Genomic DNA, 25,055 nt, shown 5'->3' on the forward strand with positions numbered 1-25,055 from the left:
AATTTAACTGGCACCCGGAAGAGCAGGCCCCGTAGCTATAGCTTGAGGTGGGCACGGTGCCTGCCGGTCCCGCTCAGGCCCGCAGGCAGGCCGGGGGGAAGGGGCGGCCTCGGCCATCCCTGTGCTCAGGTGTGAACGGGCTGGGCCGCGCTTGTGCGAGCTGCGCCCGAGTGCGCTTGGCAGCATTGCGTGCCTCTGGCTGCCTTCCCTGGCGTGAGCGCCAGCGAAACGGGTACGCCTGGCGTGTTTTATGTACCTGGCGTGGAACACCTGGCAAAGAGGCAGGAGAAGAGACGCCAACGCGAAGATGAATAAAGTTTGTCCAGAAAGCACCTTGATTTGTTACTTCTCTCTCTTTGTCAGAGCGCTGGTGTGAAACGTGGTGCCTGAGGGACGTAGCTAACGAGCACGCGCTTTCAGAAACGCCGCTTAAATTTCACGTCGTGCGCGTGTGGGGTTTGCGCCTGTTGCGGTCGGCGCGGTTTGGGCTGTTGGGGAAGCAGGGAGAAAGAAGTTGAAGATCAGTCTGTTTTCTGTTAGTGCTCCTGCTTGCATGTACGTGGCGGTTCCAGGTTCTAATCCTGCGACATGCTGATGTCATAGGAGACAGCTGTGACGTCAGTGCTTACATAGGGCACCTCTGGCTAAAGCAGAAGGGAGGAGACTTCGAAAAATATTAATAGTGCTTTTGTTATATATAACACTGAATTGCTTCTGTTCATGTCTGTGTGTTATTGTAGCTGCCTCAACTAGCTTTTCAATTTATTTTTTGAAATCTAAATCAGTCTGGCCGTTTTGCTCTTGATGCACATTTTAAATTTTAGGCTGCCGTACCCTGTGATTTAATTAAGAAGGAAGCAGCAGTTAAGGAGTGAAAAATGGTATCGACTCCCTTCTGTCAGGGCTTGGAAAGAAACCCGTGTTGTCTTTCTCAAAGTACCGTGTTATTGAAGTCCCCACTTCCATTGACTCAAGGGCAAAAATATTTGTCTTTCTTTTTTTTAAAGGGAGACCTTTTTCTGCCAACATCCTATTTTGCTCTTTCTAGCCCCTCTTTCAGCCTCCTGTAGCCACACACAGCAGTGCAGGGTCTCGCAGCCTGTGAAGTGGGGAGCGGAGCAAGGGAAAACATTCCTGATTCACCTTACGGCCACTGCTTTTGCATTGTTGAGGACTATGCTCAATGCTGTTAATAAAACTCCAATTCTCTGTGAAATATTTTATATCCTAATTTTACAAGGGATGTGTCAAAATAGTGTCTCCGAAAGTGATCAGGGGAGGATATTTCTCAGTTTTGTATTACTGGTAGCAGTTTGTGAGTAGGCATTTCTGCCTTTTGCTCCTAGTTCAATCCATGTTGTTTACTGCTTGGTCACCCAACTGCAGAGAAAAGAAATAAAAGAAACACAGTTTTTAAAATGTGACCTTGAAATTATAAAGTTGGGTAGGAAATTTGAAGAAAGACATAGTACCTCAAAACGTGCTTTATCTCCCTAAAAAAACCTAAATGGCCTACATCTCACACAGGTATCTATAGCACAAGATAAAAACAATTCTAAACAAAAAACCCCAGAAGGTATTCCTTTTTATCTTTTTAAGGACTACTAAATGTTTGGGTGAGTTGCTGAGAACTGGTCTAAATACACATTTTTAATCTAGTATGGTAAAAAAAGGAAATGTTTGGGTATGCCGAGAAACATTGAGGCTTGAGCTGGATTAGGTTGTGTGAAAGGTCGGCTCCAAACTTAGACTATTGATCCATCAGTTTAATAGATTGCGGGTGGATTAGCTTGGTGTACTGATTCTTTGGGAAGAAGTAGTTTCTCTAAAAGTCTGGGGTTACTGGTAAGGTATTTTAAAGGATGGCAAATATAACTTAGAAGTAAATAGATTTGAATTCTGAGCAGATGTTAATTATTCAAATGGCTAAATGTGTTGGGTTGGGTTTCTGTTAGGTTTTGGTTTGTTTTTTTTTTCTCCCCTGTTCTAGGCCAAGAAAAAAGGTCTGAGCTTTGAGGAGAAGAGAGTTCGCATGATGGAGATCTTTTTTGAAACAGTAAGTAACTTGTAATTGTCCTGCATTTACATTGGTGGGAAAGCAGGTCCTAAAAGGAGCTTAACTGTAGATGTAGGTGAAGTCTGTATATCCTGCTATGCATTTTACTGGTGCCCTGTGTCACCAATGTATAAATTACAGGGACAGAGCTTGATTCGTGTAGCTTCTGATCAGGTGGCTTGTCCCCAGGTGGAGCCAAGGCATGAAGATGCACAGGTGGTGTTAAATGCTTCATGTGCTCCCTATTTCAAATCTCCCCATTCTGAGTCTGTTACCATAAGAGGGATAGGAAGAGATTAGAAGAAATCTGAGCGTTAGAAAAGATGAGAGCAGACTTGGAAGAGGTCACTGGGGAGAAGAAACCTGGAGATCCAAAAGCAGAGCTACAACTATGTTGGTGACATATGTAATTCACAATGTTTCACCTATTAAAAAATTATTGTGACATTTGGGTACTTGAGCAATGTGCTGACAATCTAATCTTGGCTCTGTCTGCCCTAAGGGGTTTACAGTCTGACTTCAGGCAAAATACAGTGACTTTAGAGTACCAAAGAAAAGAACAGGGCTTGTTATAATAAGTCTGTCCTTTTTTTTTTTTTTTTTTTTTTTAAATTCTCAGAATGTTCTAATTCTGTTGAGGGATATGCAGCCTATTTCCTTACCAAAACATAAACATGCAATGTATTTCCTACTTGCTTTTGTTGGCATTGATTTAGTGTAAAAACCACTCAAGCATAGATGATGCTGTCATTTAGAGCTAAAGCATCTTTTATGTTTTGCACAGAAAGATGTGTTCCAGTTGAAGGATATAGAGAAGATTGCTCCAAAAGAAAAAGGGATTAGTAAGTGTTTACAAAAGTTGTTTCTTTTGAGCCATTAATCATCTTTGGGACAGGTCATACAGTGTAAATTTTCCTGGCTACAATTTTGGGTTTGTGACTGTAATAATAATGGAAAAAATAGCTAGAAAGGGAGATTTGTCAATAGCAGGGCTGTAGCATTAAAAGTGATTTCAACAGCATACTCGTACCTCAGTTTGCTAATGTTTGTTACTTATGTTAGGTGTTAGGGCCAAAATGGGAGATTATTAAAATGTTACAGCAAACTCCAAGTTAACCACTAAAACATGGATGGGGTTTTTCCTAGGCTCTGAGTTGCCTGACTTGCAGTGACTTTCAGTCTATGGAATTGTTATGTGTACTCAGGTACACATAACAGGTATTGAACAGAGGATGCAAATGTCTGTCTGTAATGCCACAAATATGTTAAAATGCTAGTCCGGATGTACACGGTCAATGTTCTGTTGAGCTTTTCCCCCCAAAAAATGGCTGGATGGGGACAAATGGAAGGGGCTTGTCTCTTCAGTGAAAGCCTTCCTGGTGAGATGTATTGGTTTAGGATTAGGTCCAAGAGGATTTATCTTACGCTGTTGAGTTGTTTTATACATTCCTCATTCTGCTTCCTTCTGTGTTCATTGACAAAAGGGGGACGAAGCATAATGTTTATGTAGTTGTCACTGTCCTTGACTAACGTATTTTTGTTGCACTGCAAGAGTTAATGAACTTGTTGGAAGAACTGCAGAAATATGTGAATATTGCAACGCAGTGCTTTCCAGTTATGTCAGCAGCTAACAGAGGCACTTGTAGGCTTCTGAAGAGATATGCTGCTGTATTGATTGTTTTGTCGATGCATATGTTTAATTGCAATTTTCAGGAAGAGGATGCAAAACAGTAAATACAAGCAATGGAAGTTTATATTTAAAAATCTGGAGTGTGGCGTTTGTAAAACCATTAACATCTTTGAATAGTCCAAATTCATCCTGCCTCTGAATACGAAGGCATTTAACCACACAACCCAAGCCCCAGTTACTCTGAAAAGAGGAATATCTAGCCTGTGGAAATGCCCCCATACTGGCATCCAGCCTATTGGATGTTCCTGATCTGGAATCCCTTTAGACTTGAAATTGAAAGTCAGACACTGAAAACCATTAATTAGCTCAAAAGTCTTTATATCTGCAACATTTGAGGATAATAACTACTTTGCTTTGTTGAACAGGTATCGTTTTTTAAATGGTGAATTATACCACACATTTGCTAGAAAATAAGCAATTATGTTCAGAAATGTTTTGGATCCTTCTGACTGCAGATGACTTTCTGTATTGGAACTGATTATAATCAAAAGTAAAATCTGCCCCTCCTGAGTCTGTACACAGATGGCTTTAGTGCCTCTGCTGCTGTTTAACACTTTGATAAGCATTACAAAGTGAAATGTAATTGCACTCCTAATCAAGAAATTCTAAGTTAATCTATGTTAGAATTAAGACTGCAAGACAACTTCTCAAGTACCCTCTCATGAGTTTGTTCTGGTATTATGCTGTAATATGCATATATGTTTTATGATACTCATGAGTGGCGTATTACAAACATCTGGTAGCAGACTGTATAGAATAGCAGCCTTTATGTATAAACTGCTGATTTCGAAGGGATTCATTCCTTCAAGTGAAGCATCAGGCATGGTGTCCTCTTGAAATTCTCCAGCTAGCTGACATTATAGTAAAATATTCATACAGATTACTGTAGATGATAGCTTATGGTATTCATAATTCTTCATAGTTTAGATGCTACGCAGTTCTAACTTGACGCTTTTTCTTTTATTAGCCTCAATGTCAGTGAAAGAGATTCTGCAAAGCTTAGTCGATGATGGCATGGTGGACACCGATAGAATTGGAACTTCCAATTATTTCTGGGCTTTTCCAAGTAAAGCTCTTCATGCCAGGAAGCGTAAATTGGAAGAATTGGAGTCTCAGGTAAATCTATTTTAAGGAAAGTACTTGTTTACCTGAATGGGTTTGCTTTTTCCTCTTGTTGTTCTTTTTCATATCATGCTCTCCCACGTGTGTGTATGTGCGGGCACACACACACAGATTTTACTATAGGAATCATCTGGCACGTGTGGTATGACACTCTTTCTCATTATCTTGCTATCACTTCAGGAAAGTTTTGGAGGTTGTTCTTGTTGGAGATTGAGAAGACTTCTTGTCTGCTTTCTGCTGAAAGCATGTTATTCATGATGCAAAACATCATTTAAGGACTTCCTCTAAATATTTAGGCAGTACGTGCTTTTATGTGTCTTTTATATAATGTAGGCCATCATGTGGTAATGATCTAAAAGCCGTGAGAGGACTGAAATGGATATGCCAAGTAAATGTGGCAATCATTTCTACTTATGGCCATAGTGCTTTTCTGTCTGCTTTCATTGGTAGCTTAATTTGTGAGCGCTTGTGTAATCCCATATTGCACTTCTATTAGGAGAGAAGAGCAAATTGGTCATGAACTTCAAAGGCATCTTTTGTTGTAACACTGTTGTTCTATTGATCCTGGTTCTTTCCTACTCTTTAGAAACTGTCTTTCTTGCTTCTTTTAATTGGAGTGGGAAAGCATCTATTCATCAGTTTATTTGCAACTGGAGTACAGGATAACAAGATCAGTAAACTAGGTTTATGGTCTGATGCACCACAACACTGCCAACTTTTCCCATGCTTATTTAGCACTATATCCATTCATCAAAGAATCATTTGAATTAATGCAAAATTATTGGTAGCATCTGAACATTGTTACAGACATTTTCTTCAGGCATAGCTCTGGTGTCATTGTTGCTATCTTACGTACCTACAGCATCGTCAACTTCAGCTACTTCTTTAAAGCTCCAAATTAATTGTATAAAAACATGCTTTTTTCCCCAACATGAATTGAAAAAGTAGTTTGTGAATCTGAAGACTTTTCACCAAAGCAGATTAAATAGCCTGATCAATGCAGCTGAAATTGCTTGTATATGCATAGAGTGTAGTGTGACCAGCTGGGAGGTACCCTTGTCAGTTATTCCTTGCTATGCTGTCATTGCTTTAAATCTCAGTCATTATTAAACTGAAAGAGTCCAGTCCGCTGTTCTGTTTTAACCAACGTAAGATCATTTCCCTTTGCTGTGAACGTTTTCATTACTGGCCTGGGTGCTCTAGATGGCTATCCAAAGGCATTTTGTGTATCTGCTTGCATGGATCTGGAGAGGGAGGAGAGTACTGGTACTCTGTCGCATGCCTGATGCATCTGCTGCAGTTTTCGAGATCAAGAGTAAGACTTGCTAGAACTTTCACTTCCTTTCTCCTTATTCACTAATTCATGTCATTTTTGTGAGCGAGTGATACATTCAGGGGTCTGCGGCAGTAAGGAGGACTGCAGTCCTTCCCATCATTAGCTGGAACTGTGTATTGACAACCTTTCAGGCAGGTGCTTTGGCTGAGTTGGAAAGTGCCACTTGAGATAGCTCTTGTGGTACTGTATGGGTCATCAAAATTATTGACTCTCTAATTTCAGGTTCTGCCACTGACTTTCTCTGTGTTTTGAGTAACTTTCTCAGCATCTCAGATGACCTATTAGTATCATGAATATAAACTGTACCTTGTGTGTACTGACACTTGGTTAATATTAAGTTGTCCCACTGACAATTTTGTCTGCTCTTTTACTGCCTTTGTTTTTGGACCTCAGATGAGTTCAGACGTTAAAAACTTCCTCGATTTAGCTGGGTACACTTGTACTATTTTGAGGCATGGACTTAGAGTCTGGCATGACTGGGCTTAAATTAATTTTTATTGAGTAGTAGTAGTAACAATGCACTGATTCCTACTCCAGTGAAGTTTCATTTGTCTGAAACAGGAGATCAGTTGAACTCTGCACTGACTTGGAACTGAGTTTCCTAGTAAATTACTCAACTTGCTACTATATTCCCACAAGTTTTAGACCAGGCTACTTACTCTGCCAGAACATAAATGCCAATTGAGCAATTGAACAAATACCTGCCGAAACTCCTGCTTTGTTCACCAAACACCCTGGTGTCACTGTCTTGCTGAATGCAAATGATTTGCTCTTGGATACTTTCTATTTTTGCTCATGCTGCATATTGTAGCCAAGTAGTTGAATGAAGGAGTTGATATTTGTTGTCTTTGCCCTTCGGCCCAGTCCCATCATGAATTTTAAAGATAATTGATCAAGCAGGTCTCTGGCATACCCTGATGAATATCTTCCTTGGAGTGTCTTGCATAATCTGCCTAATGTGCTCCACCATAAGTATCCAGGGATTATCTACAAACATATGCTGTACTCCTTTAGATGTACTGTTACGTTATTAAACATAAACCTATCTATTATTATGGAATTAGAATAGGCATGTGGTTATTGTATTGTAATGTTATTTTACGGTTATTTCTGTGTAGGAAATAAACTATGCTGATATAAACATTTTGCAATACAAAGCGGTTCCAGTTGAAAGAAATAGTTTTGTTATCAGACCCTTATTTGCAAACCAAGTCCTGCCCCTAGCATATGGGCTTACTGATACAAGAGCTCTCTTTAGACCATGTTATGAGTCCTTAGAAATACTTATATTCATTACCTTGCTTTTCTGATGAGAAAGGAAATTTTTCAGCATTCAGGGAAAAACATTTTTTCACGAGCTGAAAATAACTTCTCTGTTGACACAGTGGAAAGGTGGCACTTTCAATGAGTAGCGCTCTGAACATTTTTACAAGATGATAACAGATTCTGTCTGTGAGTTCAAATTAGCTGTTTTAGTGTTTGTATTCTTCTTGATGTGAACACATTCAATTTTCTTAAGGGTTTCTAAATCCAGTCACCGAGTGTGACAAAACTTCTTGTCAGAACATGCGAAGCAGAGGAAGAAAGTACACTATTGTACCGTTTCTGTTGCACGTTGCCTGTCTTTGATCATTGCCATGTACAGCTTGTGGCATGATGAGAGACATGGTTTCTTTCTGTGTCTTGTCCAGATCGCTTGTTAACTACATGAGTTGGTCTCTTTCTTCAGCAGCTAAAAGCTGGAATCAAGCCGCCTTACTTAAAGCAAAAGTTTAAACATCTAGCAGTTTGGTTCATATTGCAATTAAAGCTTTTTACCAGGAGGCAATATCTTTGTTTGCTGAGGGCATGGGTAAGTAGTGAAGGGAAAGGGGTGATCCTAAATGCTTAATTGAGACATTTGAAAATAATGTGGAAGAACAGAAGGAGCTGCTCCGTGATGCAAAGTCACCTATTAATTCATAGCGCTGAGGCTTACCTTTGACAAGTTGGGCCTGCTACAGGACCTTTTGCATGCATACGTTGGTACTTCATAATGTTTTAGTTGCTCGTAGCTCACTGCATCTTACAGAGCTTGTGATGGTGGGGAAGCTGGTTTAGGAACTGTTCTTGAAACAAAATTTTTGTTTCAGGTTTTTTAGTGATTATTGAGCCACACCCCAACTTGGAGACACAGTAGCAAAGAAGTCTGGCTCAGTATTTATGACCAAAAGCAAGCCAGTTTTGTCTGGATGCTTAAAGTTATACCTCACAGTGGCTGTGTATAACCCAAATTTTTTTTCAGGAAGGATTTATTACGTCATCAGTGTGATCCCGTTGTGAAGAGATATGGCAATTAGAAACAATGCCTGAAATAAAGTTCCTGTTGACATAGCTTCCCACCCCCATCTTTCAACTTGCTTTTTTGGGGGCAGGCATTTGGCGAGGGGGTGCTGACCCCTGAACTGACATATATGGCAAATCTTGTACTGATCTGATTAGGATTAGGATCTCAGAGCTGTTCTCTAACCCAGGATTACTGTTTGGACTTCTCCCTGGTTTTCTGAAAAGCAAGGACAGCAAATATCTTTAGTTTGTGTAGCATCTGCTACAGTTTTTTTCTCCAATAGCTCACAGAGTAAGAATTGCTAAGTAGGTCCCTGTGGATTTTGTATTGATTTGTTTTGCAGTGGCATGGCTGCTTTTAAAGGTTTATGCCTTCTGTCAGATGATTATTCTTCACCTCTTTGTTATGCTTACGCAGCTGTGAATTGGACCACTAAAAGATGTTGAAAGCTGTATTTCAGTTAAATGGGTTTATAGTTGCATCAGTACAGCTATGAGATGGTGAAACAAGAGCAAAGGTGTGTATTGAGAAGTATTGTTTTAACAAGGTTTATAAGTGGAGAAATTCTTAATGGAGCTTCACCTTTGTTGAGAGAACTGTGGGAGCTTTACTGAAAGGGTGGGGTTTTTTTTTCCTTCCATAAGAAAAGGTGAAAGGATGCGGTTTTATTCTTTCTCAATATTTTCCTGGCAGTCAGGTTCTGAAGTTTTGAATTACCTAGGATCGATTATATTTTGACAAGATGAGATGTTTATTCTTGACTTAACAATACTGGAAGCTTAGGGCTTTTATTAAACTAACAAAGAATTTGACCTATGCAGTGTAAGCAGAAGGAACATTCTTTATTGACCATTCTGCTACCTTTTGTTGATTTCATAGCATGCATAGAATGAGGAGTCTGCAGATGAGCAACTCCAGCATGTTAATCACAGTCATGTTCAATCTCAGGCAAGAGCTGCAAATACGTTTCATACAATGAGCCCCCTTGCATGTTTGGTTTTTGTATTGTTCTGATGTACATGTTACTACAGAAGGGATATGAATGTGAAGAATATGTTACCTGCTGAAGAAGAGAAGGCACATACGCAAGCGAAACCTTGACAACAGTTTTATCAGGTAGGAAATGGCGTATCAGTGAGCGAGGAAAAGAGACACCTTTCTGATGTAACCCTAGTATAAACAGATTCAGCTTAGATTTTCTTTCATTTTTTCATCTACCTCTTTGATAAAACACTGGCAGCTGTGCTGTCTGGTTTAGATAAGGTGAATTAATGCTTGTTTGCATTTTGCTTTATGGTGGCTTGAATTAAGTATTAATTAAAGTAACCAGTAACAGTGAGGCCTTTTTCACCCAGGGGCTGATGAGTCTGCAGGCCACAACCCTCAGAAGCCATAAGGAGTGTCCCATCTCTCCAGCACATCGTCTGCCATAGCTGGTGTAACTGGGGGCATCTCGGCTGGAGTTGCACAGGGCAGATTTAGCACTGACACTACAGGGCTCAAGGGAGGCAGAAGCAGTTTCAGTGATCCTTGGTGACATTGAAGACTGTCTGGCATTCAGTATGACAGAGATATATGCTCGAACCATAAGGGCATAGAGGATTGCCACAGCATAATACAATATTTTTAACAGGTAGGGACCTGAAATACCAAGATCTTCAAAGATCTTGCAGTTGTTAGTGTAACTGTTGACACTACTGTGAGCACTGTAATTCAGTAGCTTGGGGAAACAACCAGTTTACTTCCTTTCCTCAGTCTGGTGTTGTGGTTTAACCCCAGACAGCAACCAAGCCCCACACGACCGCTCGCTCACTCCCCCCTGGTGGGATGGGGGTGAGAATCAGAAGAGTAAAAGTGAGAAAACTTATGGGTTGAGATAAAGACAGTTTAATAGGTAAAGCAAAAGCCGCACACGCAAGCAAAGCAAAACAAGGAATTCATTCACTACTTGCCATCGGCAGGCAGGTGTTCAGCCATCTCCAGGAAAGCAGGGCTCCAACATGCATAATAGTTATGACATCTGGTTTTGTGACAGTTCATTTCACTGTTCAGTTCAAAACTGTTCATTTCACTGTTTTATTGTTAATTGTCGCACTTAACTTATTTCTCATGACGTTGCTTTCTTGTGGGTTGTTCTTTTGTATTCTTAGGCTTTGCCAGGGAAAGTTTAACAGCAAACAGTATTATAGCTGCTGTTCCTTCTGAGACTGAGAGCAGGATGGTGTCACCTTGTACTGCAACAGAGATTAAACAGAATCTTTTCAGAGCAGGATACAGGATGGACTTTTTATGCTGTTCCCTGTGCTTGCTTCAAGATACATGTGAGCAACAGAGACTTAGGGAGAGTTTCTGGCAATCTTTTTTTTTCTTCTGCTAAGCATTGCATTGGGCCAGTGTTAGTTAAGATGGAAGGGATTAGTTGATGTTTCATTCCTTAAATCCCTGCCCTAGCCTTGGTAAGAGGAGGGATTTTCACTTCCCATGACTTATGTATTGAGCCAGGGGAAGAATTTAGAAGTTGGTAACATCCTAACTCTCCTTTGGCAGCTATTTAAAAAAAAACAAAAACAAAAACAAAAAAAACCCAACCACCCAAAACCCCAGGAATGAATTTGTCGAAATAGAGTGACTTCACATGTACCAAATTGTTTGTACTTATGAGCACTGAAATATGAAAAGAGAAAGGATTTATTTTATTTAAAAAAAAAAACAAACCCAACAAAAACCTCAGGGAATGCTATATTAGGAAATGCTTTTGTTAGGAATGCACATTGTTTGAAAATAGTTAATGGAAAAAAATAATCATATTGGTGAGTAATCTGGCTTGAAGCCTCCTGGAGATGTTTGACAATATAACTAAAAGACAGAACCTTATTGGTTCAGAGTGCACACAGAAAATTTTGAGTTTTAACTATCAGAAGGTTCTTTCAAGATGCAGCTTGGTTTATTTCTGTCCTTTTAGACAGATATATTTTTCCTCCTCAAATAGTGTGATTGGATTACTGCATGGAAAGTTGCTGAACAGAGATTGCTTTAGACCACTGACTGAAGTACAAGAAACTTCAGCTGTCCATATTGTTTCAGCCTGAGTAGCCTCCTCCTTTATCCAGTTGACTCAATTGTCAGTATATTTCCACACAGTTTGGAGATTGATTCTGGATTGCAAGTAGGTACAATTGCTCAGAGGTGGCTGGCTTAAAGTAATCAATCCCGAACTGAGGTACAAATCCGTGGAGATGACAGATGTTCAGTGAGGGGTAACAGGCCTGATGGTGCTTGGAGTTGGGTGACGTTGCTGAAGATGCTGGACAAGATGTGTACCATGGCTGGTGCTTTGAATCAGCCAGGGAGTGCCTGTGGGACCTAGTGCTGTAAAGCAAGATTTTTGCATTGCTTTGTAGCAGTGTCCTCAGTAGATGGTGTATCAGCCTTTAGCAGAACTCCTTACACACCTCAGATCTCTATTTCAATTTTTAGCCTCTGGCGATGGTTTTGAATGCCGGGTATCGCTACTTTTTCTCCTCGTGGCAGCAATGGGCTATCCCTAGAGGTACATGTGCAACACCTTTGGAATCCGTGGCCTAATGCTTCTGATAGAACAGTTTATTTTTTGGGTCCAAGGTTTTCACATGATCAATTGAATAGCTGTAGTAATTCGTTATTCATTATGTTTTTAAAAATACTTTCTTCATTTATTGAACATAAAGGACTTGCATGCATAAAGTGTCTTAAGGTTTATCATTGTCTTAAGGTTTACCATGGTCTTAAGCTTTGCTGAAATACCTGTTAGAAAAACTTAGGGCTACCTTTTTAGTATGAATTTTATGAATGTTAGGGAACAGATAGCATTGTTAAAGAATTGTCCTCTAAAACCAGAGAAGTACATCAATAATTTTGCAACTAATGCATGTGACTTGTGTTAGGAATTATTTATTTAGACAATTTTCTCTAATGTGTATGCTTAAAATTTAATTTTATTAGGTTGCAGAAAAAATAATAAATTGTCCCTTTCCAGGAAAAAGAAAAGTCTAATTGCTGAAGAGTTCTCTCTTTTAATGCCCATTGTAATTTGTAGGCAGGATCCCAATGTGTTGACTAAGCAGTTACGGCAGCCTTCCCATGTCCAGACATGGGAAAAAGCCTCTCTTTTTCCCTCATATTTGAGGGCATCTCATTAGCTTTCTACGTATTTATTTATTCTTCCTTGGATTGGCCTGGCCTTTTTGATAATCTGCAGCCCCAGTCTGCTGGGTGATTCCATTCCCTTCTGGTTTGCCTTCCGCCGCGCCCCCCCCTCCCCCCGCCCCCGCCCTTAGGTTGTAATTACTCTCCCAACAGGCAGTTAGTGGCCTCTCCCTATTTTCAGCCTGCAGCCTTTCACAGATGTGTACATTTTCTTTGAAATAAAGGACTAGACACACAAAGAAATGGCCAACTGTGAAGCTTGTATGACTAGCTAACTTCATACCATCCAGTAGGAGTTGTAGCAGTAAGGAGTATCCTAAAAGCAAGTGGCTGAGAATTTGCAGCATTTAAACATTGAGACTATGTTGATTATATCTATGCTTATTTGTTTGTTGATCCTGTAAAGCTTATTCCCTGGATCAGTCTCCTGGAAGATTCTGACGTTTTATTTGAAGCAGTCCAGGGTTTTTGTTACACCTTTGCATCTTGCTTCTAAAAAATGTTGATGTCTTAAAATGATTCTGAATTTAGTAGTCCTAAAATGTCCAGCGGAGAATACTCTTCTAATGCTGTAACTTATTAGAGCCTTCTGGAATTGTGTTTAATGGCATGTTACAAAGCCCTGGAGGGTATGCTTAGTTACTGCTGTCATGGCAGACTTCTAAAAATATGGTGCTCTGGAGGCTTCTGTTAGGATTAAGCAACCTCATAATTTGGTGTTCATTAGTTGAATTTCATGCTTTTCCTTTTGCTAGCTGTTAATATGTAACTAGATTGATGGCAACTGTGAAGTGTAGGTTTTCCTTTTCTGCCTTCTTGATGAGCATAAGCTAAAACTGGCATGATTTAAGAGCAATTTTTTTAAAAAAAGCTGGCTCTATAGTAACTGTAAACATTATAAAATGGGTTTGAAGGAAGAATCCTACTACATTAAAAAGGATGTATTGTTACTGTGCCCTAGTAGTGTATATTATATATTCATTCTGATATAATGCAGGAAAAAATACTAGCTTTTTCTAACAGTGTTTTCTGTGAAACTGAATTTCTTAATGTCATCACACAGTTTACCTTTCCTGTTCCAAGAGGCTTGCGTACTGGCTGCTGGCTCCATTCCTGACATTGCAATGAAACTGTTGATCTGAAATGCAAAGAAATTGGGAATAAACATGGGGCTCTTGCTCCAGAAGCCCTGGCAAATCTGGCACAGACGCAGCCCTGCACATCTCCCCATGCCCCACAGTAGGCATCGCAGGTGTGAGTGACAGTTCAGCCTATTAGCAGAAACCCAGCATCCTGAGAAAGTTTAAAGGCTTAGATGTTCTGCGTTGTCTGGCAAACTTGTAAGTTTGCCTCTGCTGTAAGGCCAGGAGCTTCCAGCCTGGCGATAAGGTAGAGGCATTACTACTTTCAAAGCTGCATTTGATGGAAACAGTGAGTTGTAATCTTATGTAGTTTGAACTTTGACTTTCACCTTAAAATCTTGTCATTCAATTACTATAGCGTATTTTATTTCAGAAAATTAGCATGCATGCAGAAATAAAAATACTAGCATGCAATTATATAAGTCTCACTTCATAGCATTTTCCTCTTCTGAAAGGAATGAAATAAAAACAATAAAAAACCCAGAGTATAAAACCAAGATGTGTGAAGTCAGTTTGAAGCAGGGAGACTTTAGAGGAAAGGTCTTTCTCATCATAGTCAAACAGCTCGTTATTGTTGGTAGTTCCATCAAAGACTATTCTTTGGATAAGAAATTTGAGATGACTTGGTTACCTGTCTGAGCATTACTTAAAAACGATGAAATTGGCATGAAGAGTGAATATGTAAGAGTGCTGTTAAAACTCTGAAATTTGATAGATGTATTTTGCTGAGGCTTTTTATTTTACTGATAATATCTCAGGGTAGAATTTGGGCTTTTTTAAAGTCTGAGGCATAAAGTTTTGATTTGTTTTTTTGTAGTCTTTAGGCAGGACTTGAGCTCAGGGAGTATAAGATGAATATTCTGTTTTAACTTGGGACTGTCTGTGCTTAGTCCCTACAGGCATTGTCAGTATATAGCCCCGCTGGTTAGGATAGCAATTCTTAAAAGCCCTTTAGGGAAAAACTAGAACTTTTCTTCTTTCTCTCCCTTTCTTTCCAAGGGGAAGTATTTTTTCAGTGTTCTTTCTGCCTTGAACAGACCTGTTAACTATCACTTTGGACTTTGTAGGTTTAGTAAATACGCTAATGTGCAGTAACAAGCATCCCTCATGTCCAGGTATTAAAATTTTCTATAGTTCTGTCAGTCACGCGAATGCCTTTTGGCTCTTTCAGCTTTCCCTATTAGACTGCTTGCATTTGTGTAACAGGGTTGAAGAATGAGGTGTTTCAGCTTGCCTCTTTTTTAGGTTGATTGGGCATGCTTGGTATTTGTATCTGAGTAGACAGCCATCTGTCCCTCAGGTCGTGCCAATTATGCCAACTCTGAAAGCAGCCAGAGAAATTCAGTTCTTTCATTCAGCCTGCACAACTGTTTCTTTCACCTTTTGTGTATTAAGGAGATTGGCCTGGAGTGGTTATTTTCTGTTGCATAACTGGTACTTAACCAAATGGTGTTGCAAATGAATGACGCAAAAACAAAAGCTCATGGCAAGACATCTTCTCTAAGTAAACTTTAACTTAACTATTATTGCAAATCTAAAAAGATGGAAAATAATTGAATTAAAAGCTACTTTAATGCAGAGGGTTTAGTATGTAGTAATAATCTTTAAAATAACTGCAGCTAGCAATATAAGGTTTGTACATGGATGGGTGAAGGTTCCAATGGAGGGGGAATGCCTCATTTGTTTCTTCTGGATACCCTGCACATTCTGTTTTCTTTATCCAAAAGCAATTGCAGGAAGAAGGACTCATCTCATACTCAACATGACCTGAGAATAGAGCCATGCCTAATTTACCATGTGATATTTCAGTCTCACTCTCACGTGTTAGCATGCTAAATAAGTCAGGATTATAGGCCTAAATTTAATGTTGAAACACAAAATTAATTGTGTTTGTAGGAGGGGCAAGTAAATCAGTATTACCCACATGAATACTCTAGCAAAACATATAAATATTGCTTATAAGTGCAGAGATCTAACTTCAGAATTCTTTTTTTTTTTTTTGAGAATCTTTATAGTGCTTTATCAGCCAGTTGTATGGAGAGTCAGATATTTGTTTAGTTAGTTCCCTGAAAAAACTTGAGTGTCTGATACATTTTTTTTTTATCACTGACATAAGTTACACTCCAAAACAAAAATACCCACTCATTACCTCTTCAGTACTTCTTTAAAAATATAGAACTCTCACTCCGGCACAATGAATAGCATGATATTTTGGAACAAGTATTCACTGAAAAGAATCAGTGCACCAGCCCTTCATTTTGAATAGCAAATATAACTTGTTTGGGGTCTACTTTTTCTCTGCAAAATTACATTTATTCCCTACCTTCTCCCAAGTTTTTGAACTGACTCTTTCAAAGTTGGGTAGACGAAAGAGTTCAGCTCTGAATTGCTGTTTGGTAAAGGTGGCTGTAGTCATTACAAAATTATCAGATGAAACAAGTTTTAATCAGAGCAGGCAAATCCACACCATCATTACCATCCCTGGAGGTATTTAAAAGATATGAAGATGTGGCACTTAGGAATATGGTTTAGTGGTGGACTTGGTCATGTTAGGTTAATGGTTGGACTGGATGATCTTCAAGGTCTTTTCCAACCTAAACGATTCTATGATTCTATGAAAGATTGCATTAAAAATGAAGTAATCTTTTTATGGTAAAATTTATAGCATGCATAAAGAGAAGAGAGTTCTTATATTGAACATTTCTCTAGTATGCCTGTAATGCAGTATTTAAGAAAAAAAAAAATCTTGAGAGTACAGAAGTATGGTGGGCCCTAACTCATTTTCTTTTTCAATAGTTTGTTTCCCTTCCATTTTATGGTGTTCTGTTGCTGAAAAAATTTTATTGTCTATTCTTCGATTTCAGAGTTAAAAATTCTTATTCTATATTGCTTTAATCTCTACTTTTGTCCTTACCTGTATTTGTGGAACCGTTGCAGTCTCCCAGGTGCTCCTCTCATGCTCCTTCTAATTCCCAGAAAAAATTAGGTTCCCTACTTTATATTGCTGAAGTGCCTTGTAATGACTTGGGGTAAGATATTGCATGCTTCTTTTCTCTTCCTTTCACGAATGTTAAAAGAAAAAGGTCTTTTAGTTGTATTTACATAGCAAGTGCTGCCTGTGCTTCACTAAAAGTACATCATGTCCCTGACTAAAGTCCCAGTGAACCTGGGACCTGCTTCTGCTGTAGTTCAGTTCACTGGATGGGTTATATGCAAAAATGGCATTTCACGAGTGATATGCAGGCATCCTGAGAGCAGAGCAGAAGTGACAATGCTGCAGTTCACAGTGGTACTCTCTACTCCGCTGTGAGCATAATTAGCTAACTTAAAAGCTTACTTCTGTGTATTTGGAGGCCCTGGCAAGTATGTATTTGTGACTGTATATGTAAAATAAGTAGTTGTATGCTTGTATGTTGCATGTATGTAGTACTTTAGAAAGCAATTCTGCACATCAATGAACCTTTTTTTTTTCTCTCAAGTTTTATTGCTTTAGTCAACAGTGATTGCCGAGTGGTTTCTTTTAGTAATGTTCTATGCCTTTTAACACAACAGGTCTGTTTTCAATATTTTCAGATTGTTCTTTGGCTGTTAATCTTTGCATTTCTACTCTCTATATATTACTAGTCTGCTTTCTGGCTTCAAATTTTTTTTAATCTCTCTTTAAAATCTAGAGGAATGCTTTGAAGTACTTTCTCTCCATGCCTTCTGTCAATTCCATTTAAGTTTTTCAGTGGTGGGTTAGGTTTAACATAGGAAAGAAATACACCCATCTACTGCATATGTCACCCTAAAACTCTTGAACTGCTTTTTGTTTAAGCTAAAAGCAAACAAGACCTTGCCTGTGGCCTGAAACAAAGCATTGTGAGCTTCAAACCCAAAGTAAATAACTTTGCAAAGTTACAAACAATTAAAAAATGGATGTCTTGAATTCTTCTGTAGTGTCACAGTGAGCGGTGTTCACAATAGCAGTAGTTTCTAATACAATTTTTGGTTGAGTGTTTTGGCTGAAAGAAAACTGAGCATATGATATTTCTCTTTAAGACCATAATGACAGTGGGGTAACAGCTGTGAATGCTCTTCGTGGTTAGCATATGAGACCTTGGTTTGATTCTTGTCCAGTGTACATACTGTGTTTGCATGGCTTACACCAGGTTTGTAGATATTTTAATACGCTAGAGAGACAAGCTACATGTTTGGTGGGATATCGGTGGTTAGAGAGTGGTTAAGAATGAGGAACCAGAAGGAATACGACCAACAAAAACTTTTGCTGGAGAATAAAAATCCAGTTGCGTAGAGCTAGGGCAGCATCAGGCAGGTTTTGAGAAGGAAGAGAACTGAAACCTGCTGCTGTTGCGTGTCAGGGTTAAACGTTCCTCTTCCAAATGTACACCACTGACTTGCCAAAGTGGAACCTTAGTAATAATGCATGCATAGTCTATTATAAATAACCTGCGTACACCTAATCTATGTCCTTTGATACAAACCAGACCCCAAGGCCTGTGGTGGAACTGATGGTTATCATCAGCGCGTAGCACTTAGCACACGCAAACCACTGCACAAATGTATAGCTAAACACTGTGAGACCTTTGCAAAGTAAGAAGGAACATCCCTTTGGGGGACTTTGGATTGAATTAGTGTTGAAGCTAGGCCAGTGGTCAGTTAATTGACCACAGTGGTCTGTAAAATTAAAGGAACTGTTTCCCAACTCTCCTGTTTTATAGATGCTAGTTAGTTACTTCATTAATCTAGTAATCATAGTAAACATAGGCTCCTGCCATGTTTTGCAAACACTGAAAGTGCTCTTGTGGAGAATTTTTTTTACTTTTTAACTTTTAATTATATAGTCTTCCCTCCTTCTTTGAACCTCTTTCACCTAGACGACATTTTTCCAGCTTTCTTGCATCGTGCTTAATCATGTGCTGATTCGGAGCACTCAGACTGGAGACCTGAAACTTTCTAGTAGAATCTCTCTTTGCATACTTGTTTTCCACACATGGTCAGTTACACTTGTGGCAGAAGGTTGTTCATGTGTCAGACCAGACATCTCTCTCAAGAAACATAGAGGGGAGACAATAAGTAGCTTTTTCTCCAGATCAATCTCACTGCTATTGGCAGGAGTCAGATTTCGCTCAAGATGGTTAATGTTCCTTGAGAAATTATTTGCCAATTCCCTTGAAAAATGTCCCAAGATTGCTCCAAGGGTTGAGATCTTCCATCTGCTACTGTGCTCCTTTGCAGTCAGGCTTTTCTACAGCTGGTAAGTGGGAAAGTAAGTCACTGTATTTGGCCAGATGTGATCCTCTGCTGTCATACATACACAACACTTGCAAATTCTGCCTTTTTTTTTTTTTAATGCCCTATAACCTGTCATCTGCCATTTACCCTTACCTCTCAAGTATTGTATCATCTGTATTCATCCTTCCTCTGACTCCTTTATCGTTGCCGACTGTCTTTCCTTCTTTCATGTACAGTTATTTTCAGCTGTGTTCCCACCTCTGTATCTAAGCCTTCCTGCTTCTTCCGTCATCATAGATTCCTTGCACAGACCCTGGCCATCTGTTCCTTGCCCTTTGCATCCTTGTCCTATGTTTGGTTTTTTTCAATATCTCGCCTCCTTCTGCTGTTCCTTTCCTTATCCTCGTCTTTTATTTGTTGTCATGGGAATACCCACTATGACTTCTAAATAATACACAAAGAGCTGTGTATTTTATTTGTAAATTCTTAATTGTGAAGACAGAATTTAAAAGAAAAAACCTCAAACAAAAACCAAGAAATTAAAATCTGCGAGAGAAGAAAGCAAAATCTTGAATAAAATTGTACAAAAATGATCATTGCTTTTAGTCAGAGGAAGATCATCTAATTTTCTAACCTCATGACAACCTTGCATGTTACATTGGTCAGAATCTAAGAAATTTCTGTAGTTCTCAGTGTTCTCATTACTGTCATGATTAAATGCCATGGAATATAGAGGACCAAGAAAATAATAAGATGCCATACTGGGAAACATGCTTCCAAGCTGGAAACCAGCTTTTATGATTTTTTTGCAATTCTCTGACAGCTCCTTCTGTGCTTCCATTTCAGAGAATGCAGAAACATTCCTAAAGAACTTAATGAATATGAAAAAACAGAGAAAGTGACACCTTTATAGCCTCTCTTGCAGAAAGCATTGCGCTTGCGGTATATGGGCCTAGATAAGCTCCTTGGCTTCTCCGCTTCCTCTGCAAGCTTTGTTCCAGAAAAATTCTTTGTTCAGAGGTACTGAACGATGTGTGCTCTGGTGTTTGTCTTTCCTGGCCTTTGTGAACTGCAAACTGCACCTAAGTACTTGTCCTCTTCTGAACTGTATACTTGTGTTTAGTATGGCATAATGTGGGGACTAACACACTTAATTTTTTAAGAATTTTGTGGAAAGCCCAGAAAGAGTACTGTTTAACTATCCACCAAAATTAAGATGTTGGTGTACTTCAAGCCACATACTGAAACCCACACTGCTTCTGTGGTTACTTGCACTGAGAGCAATGAGTAAACAGCTGGACGTATTTTTCCCCAAACTATATATGCCCTACTGTTAGTGTAATTTCTATATAAATTGAAGAATTAAAACATTCTTTTTGAAAGGAGACCTTCTTGTCTGTATGGATGCTCACACATGCATGAACGCATACTTATCCAGAAAGAGTAATTATTTTTTTTAAAATTGAGCTATAAAAGGAGCCCCTAAACCCAGTGAGCTGCAGTTGGGCTGGGTCCTAATCTGTATAGACCATGAGTATGGAGTTTATTTTTACTGTTACAGCTGATCTCTAAGACTTGGCAGTAAGCTCTGTCTGATATTTATCGTGCATTTACATTTAATATGTATTTCTGAAAATACAGACTGAACATGAGTTTAAATAGAAATTGCGAAGTGATTGTAGCTCTAAACCAGTTCTGTTTGCATTGTATGAATGTGGTCTTGGTGTTTTGGCTGCACAAGAATAGAAATGATATGTTAAATTATCAAGGCTAGGAATTGCAAGAAATCTGTAGGAATTCTTTTCCACTCAGTGGGATCCTCAGTGAGAAAGGGAATGTAGAAGTGGAGGCTCATGTGAGGGATTTTGGGAGAAGGCAGAATGAAACCTGGGCTCTGACAGCCACCTTCATTGTCTTCATGATTAGTCTGATATACTAGTTTTCTACCTGACTGGTGCTCGGAACATCTTAAAGATGAACAAAAGAGTGCGTATTTACAAAGCATACTATTGTTCCTTCTTTCTCTTTTTTCCCTTTTTTCTTTTGTGTTGGTTTCAAATGCAGTAACTAGTTTCCAAACTATATTTTATTAGAATTTTTTTTGCATTCTCATTCATCTCATTTAATTTTTCAAGGTGCTTTGGCTAATGCTGAGTATTGTGTCCCTGAGGGATGAGTCACACATCCTACTCAGCTTAAGAGTTTCCAAAGTGTCTCTGGAAAACTTCCAACTAAACTGGAAAGGCCTGGTTCAAGATGGGTGGCAGGTTAATGGAGAGAGCTCTCCCTCCACAAATGATTCCTCTTGGAGTAACAGGAAAATGGAGGGAGCATTCACACCAGCCCTGTGAGATGTGACTTCTGTGAGATTCCTGTGCCTCAGGCCTGAAGGAAGGGAACTCTGAAGTCTAGCAGTGTGAGTGCAGCGCAGAAAAAGGGGGCCACGGCTTTACATGCCTTTGAGCTCTAGAGGCTTCTATTCACCAGTTTGTAAAAGGGATTGGGGCCATGCCAATGCCATACCAGACTTTGGGAAGACTGGTATCAGCAGCTGAGCAGGTGGATCTGCTACAGCTTTTGTCACTGCTTCCATTGAATAAGGAGAGTTGGAAAAGGACCAAAGGAAATCATCTAATCCAAAGCCTCTGTGTCATGGATTCCTTTGCATAGAGATGCCAGATTATGGTATGAAATAGGATTTTGGTCCCATGCTCAACATGCAGTACATAACAAGATTATGCGCCACAGGAATGAAAATTTACCTTAGACTTTAAGTTGCTTCCTGTAATTCTTTTCTGTGATGCAGAACCTCAGACTTATATTTGGGTGCTTTTGTATTTATTTTGTTTATTTTTATTACACAAGTTATAAATATATATAAGTTTATATACTTAAAAGTGTGTATCCACCTGTTTATGTAAATATATGTCTATGTATACACATTTTCTAGGTATGTTTAATATATGTTACTGAAATAGGTTGTTTTTGTTCTTTGTTCCCTTTATCAGTTTGCTGAAAGCAGTCAGAAAAAAGAGGCTTTACAAAACAGCATTGAGAAATCAAAAATTGGACGTGAAGATACTGTAAGTTCCTTTGTGGGGGAGGCATTCCTACAAATAGGGCTACAAGTATGCACTGTTTGTAAATACTAATGTTGTTGGAAATCTGTTAAGAATTCTAAACACTGGAGATGAGAAAGGGACAGAAAAAAAATCACATACTAGATTATTCCTTAGTTGGTCATGCACTAATGAGTAAAATACTGACAACTGGCTGCTCCAAGGCTGAGAAAATGTGTGACTGCCTGAAGTCTGGTAATCTTCCAGGCTTTTTCAGATTTAAAGATATCTTAACTTGAACTACCACGGAGGTATGTACCAAAGTTGTCAATGGTTGCTGAACTGCTAAATCTAGTAACTGCAAACTTAGGTGTTGGGGGTCTTATTTTTTTTAATCTTACTTATAATCTAGATTTCTAAATTACTGTTCTGAGCAGCCATGTAAGCTTGGTGGTCTTTGCATGCTGAAGCTGTTAACAGTGCAAAATAATATTTAGGTTTCATATTTACCATACTTATAAAGTAGCATATTAGTTAGAAATACTTCATATGGTGTTCTAAGGTGCTGATTTGTTTTTCGATGCTTAGTCTAAAGTGGTTTAAACCTCCAATAAACACATAAACAGGGATGGCCAGAAGCTTTCAGGTAGAATTGAATTTTGCAGGAACGTGCCAAATCTTAGATTCCAGAATGTTTTGTAGAAATGCTCTGGGTTTGACTGTAATCAGGGAATCACAGGCAAGTTTCTCATGCAGTTGTGCTTCTCAGGTTTCCAAATAGGCTCTTCGAGACTTGGGCTTCTCCACCATGTGGCCTGCCCTTGTCACAAGAAGCTATTGGTCCTGGAAATCCTGTTCTGGCTGATCCTTCCAATATTTTGGTTCCAGATTATACATCAGGAAGAAGTCCCTAGAAATCTAGATCACGATGTATTTCTCTGAGCAGCTGGCCTCCATACCCTAGCATCTGGAAGCTTTTGATTTCCAATCTGCATTTTCAGAATGTGCTGAATCCAGACTGTTGGCAAAAGCACTGGGAATATGGACGATTTGGGGCGGGGAGGACCAACCAAACCCCTAAAAACACCTCAGACTGCTGGGCTGCCATGGAGATTGCCATTGGCTAAAAACCTGATGATTTACAAACTCAAGCTATCTGGATTTTTTAGGCTACCCAGTGCCCTAGCATGAGTTCTTTGAATATCAGCCAGTTACAGTGTTTGGCTGTAATTACAGACTGAATTGTAAGTATCTGCTGAGTTGGCTATGGGAGAACTCATGATGAGTCTGTAGATTCTTATTGATCAATAGAATATTTGAGGTCAATATTGTATACTCTCCCAGCAAAGACTACCATGTCATAAATATCTGAATTTATTTTTGAGACCACTGCTCTTAAATGGTGGGGAAAAAAGGAGAAAAATAAATTCAGAGGGTGTTCATATACAGCATCCTGATTTGTGGAAGTGTAAATGGTAGGTTTTTCTGTAATGCTGTCTTTAGTTATAAGACTAGTCCTCCTAAATATCGTTTAATCTTTAAGCCCAACAATTAAGAGATCTGTTTGGAGTTTGTCAAACCATGTCGAGTTCAAAGGTTTTAGAAAATTGGGGTTTTGCTTATCCATTTTGGCCTTAATTTTTTTTCCTTCCAGTTTGTACTCGATATCATTTAATGTCACTGAGAGTTTTGTGTGTGCATAAAATGCTCAACTGATTCATTGACAGAAAACAATAGTGAAAACAGCTTTTAAATTTACATCTTTTTATTTTTTGAAAAATGTTCTGTGCAATATTACTGATGTTTTTAAATTTTTTTTTTTAATATCTCCCAACATACTTTGAATCCTCAGGCGGAACGTGCAGCTCTAATAGAGGAACTTGCTTCCCTTCGGCAGAAAAAAGAGCAGCTAAAGGCAGAAATAGACAAATACAGAGAATGTGATCCAGACGTCGTGGAAGAAATGCGTAAGTTGTATATTGTTTAAAGTGAACTTTTGCACGAAAAGGTCTGCACTTCTTTAGCCTAAAATCTGGTATGCAGAAATAAGCCAATATCCGCTTTTCATTTTAAAGCTGTAAGCAATGCGATACAGGTGCACTGACCATTTCTTTTAATGTTCTGTTGTATTATATAAGGGGGTTTTTATTGATATTTATTCTACCAGCAACTAAGCAGTTAACAAACAATCCTAAAATTGAAATACTCTGAGTTAAAATTAATATCAGGACCATTCATTCTAGAGCCATATTAATTCTATAACTTCTAAGTGTGCTGAACCCTAGAATGTGTGTAGGAAGAGTAGTCTCTGGCTCCCATTTACCTTCAATTCCGTGCTGGCAAAACAGGTATCTTTCTACTTACTTTGTCTTGTCTGTTTAGAACATAAGCATTAAAGACACTTAATTGTCACTTACACGTAAGTATGGTATTAGACTGTTGACTTACTGTTTTTACTGCCTCTGACATGCTGGGTTTTGGCTGGAGTTTCTAATTCTAATGGAATACGAGGAATGGTGACTGACTTTAATACTTAATACAGAATTGGGCACTGAATGGACTTAACATTCTGATCCTTAGCATGAAAAATGAAAAGCATGCATGAAATTTTATTTAATTTTCTCTACTTCAACGTTCATGTTTTATTTATTAGGCTCTTAGGTTGCTACCCAAACACCACTGCATATTTAGTTGCTGTAATGCCAAAATGCCATTACTGAGTGATGAGGAACAGGCACAGAACTTTTTCTGAGAAGTTATCTGACTGAATCTTTCTCTCCTTATTCTTCTAACAAAGTCCACAGCTTAAGAAATGTGCTAAGAGAAAGCTAGCAATGTAAACAGAGTTGGCAGCACACCCCAATATTGGACAGATGCTATTTATTTTGAGGGGCTGTGACATTT

At 38.9% G+C, this 25,055-nt stretch overlaps 1 protein-coding gene across 1 annotated transcript in view; it reads left to right on the forward strand.

Annotated features, from left to right (window-relative positions):
• Window positions 1-307: 307 nt before the first annotated feature.
• The window catches only part of MND1 (meiotic nuclear divisions 1), a 45,698-nt gene continuing 20,950 nt past the window's right edge, over window positions 308-25,055 (forward strand). The window contains exons 1-6 of the mRNA XM_075709482.1: window positions 308-316; window positions 1,991-2,056; window positions 2,841-2,898; window positions 4,714-4,862; window positions 22,101-22,175; window positions 24,004-24,118. Coding sequence (XP_075565597.1) covers window positions 308-316; window positions 1,991-2,056; window positions 2,841-2,898; window positions 4,714-4,862; window positions 22,101-22,175; window positions 24,004-24,118 — 472 coding nt within the window. The remainder of the gene's footprint in view (window positions 317-1,990; window positions 2,057-2,840; window positions 2,899-4,713; window positions 4,863-22,100; window positions 22,176-24,003; window positions 24,119-25,055) is intronic.

This window comes from Pelecanus crispus, chromosome 4, assembly GCF_030463565.1.
Source record: "Pelecanus crispus isolate bPelCri1 chromosome 4, bPelCri1.pri, whole genome shotgun sequence".
Classification (NCBI taxonomy): domain Eukaryota; kingdom Metazoa; phylum Chordata; class Aves; order Pelecaniformes; family Pelecanidae; genus Pelecanus; species Pelecanus crispus.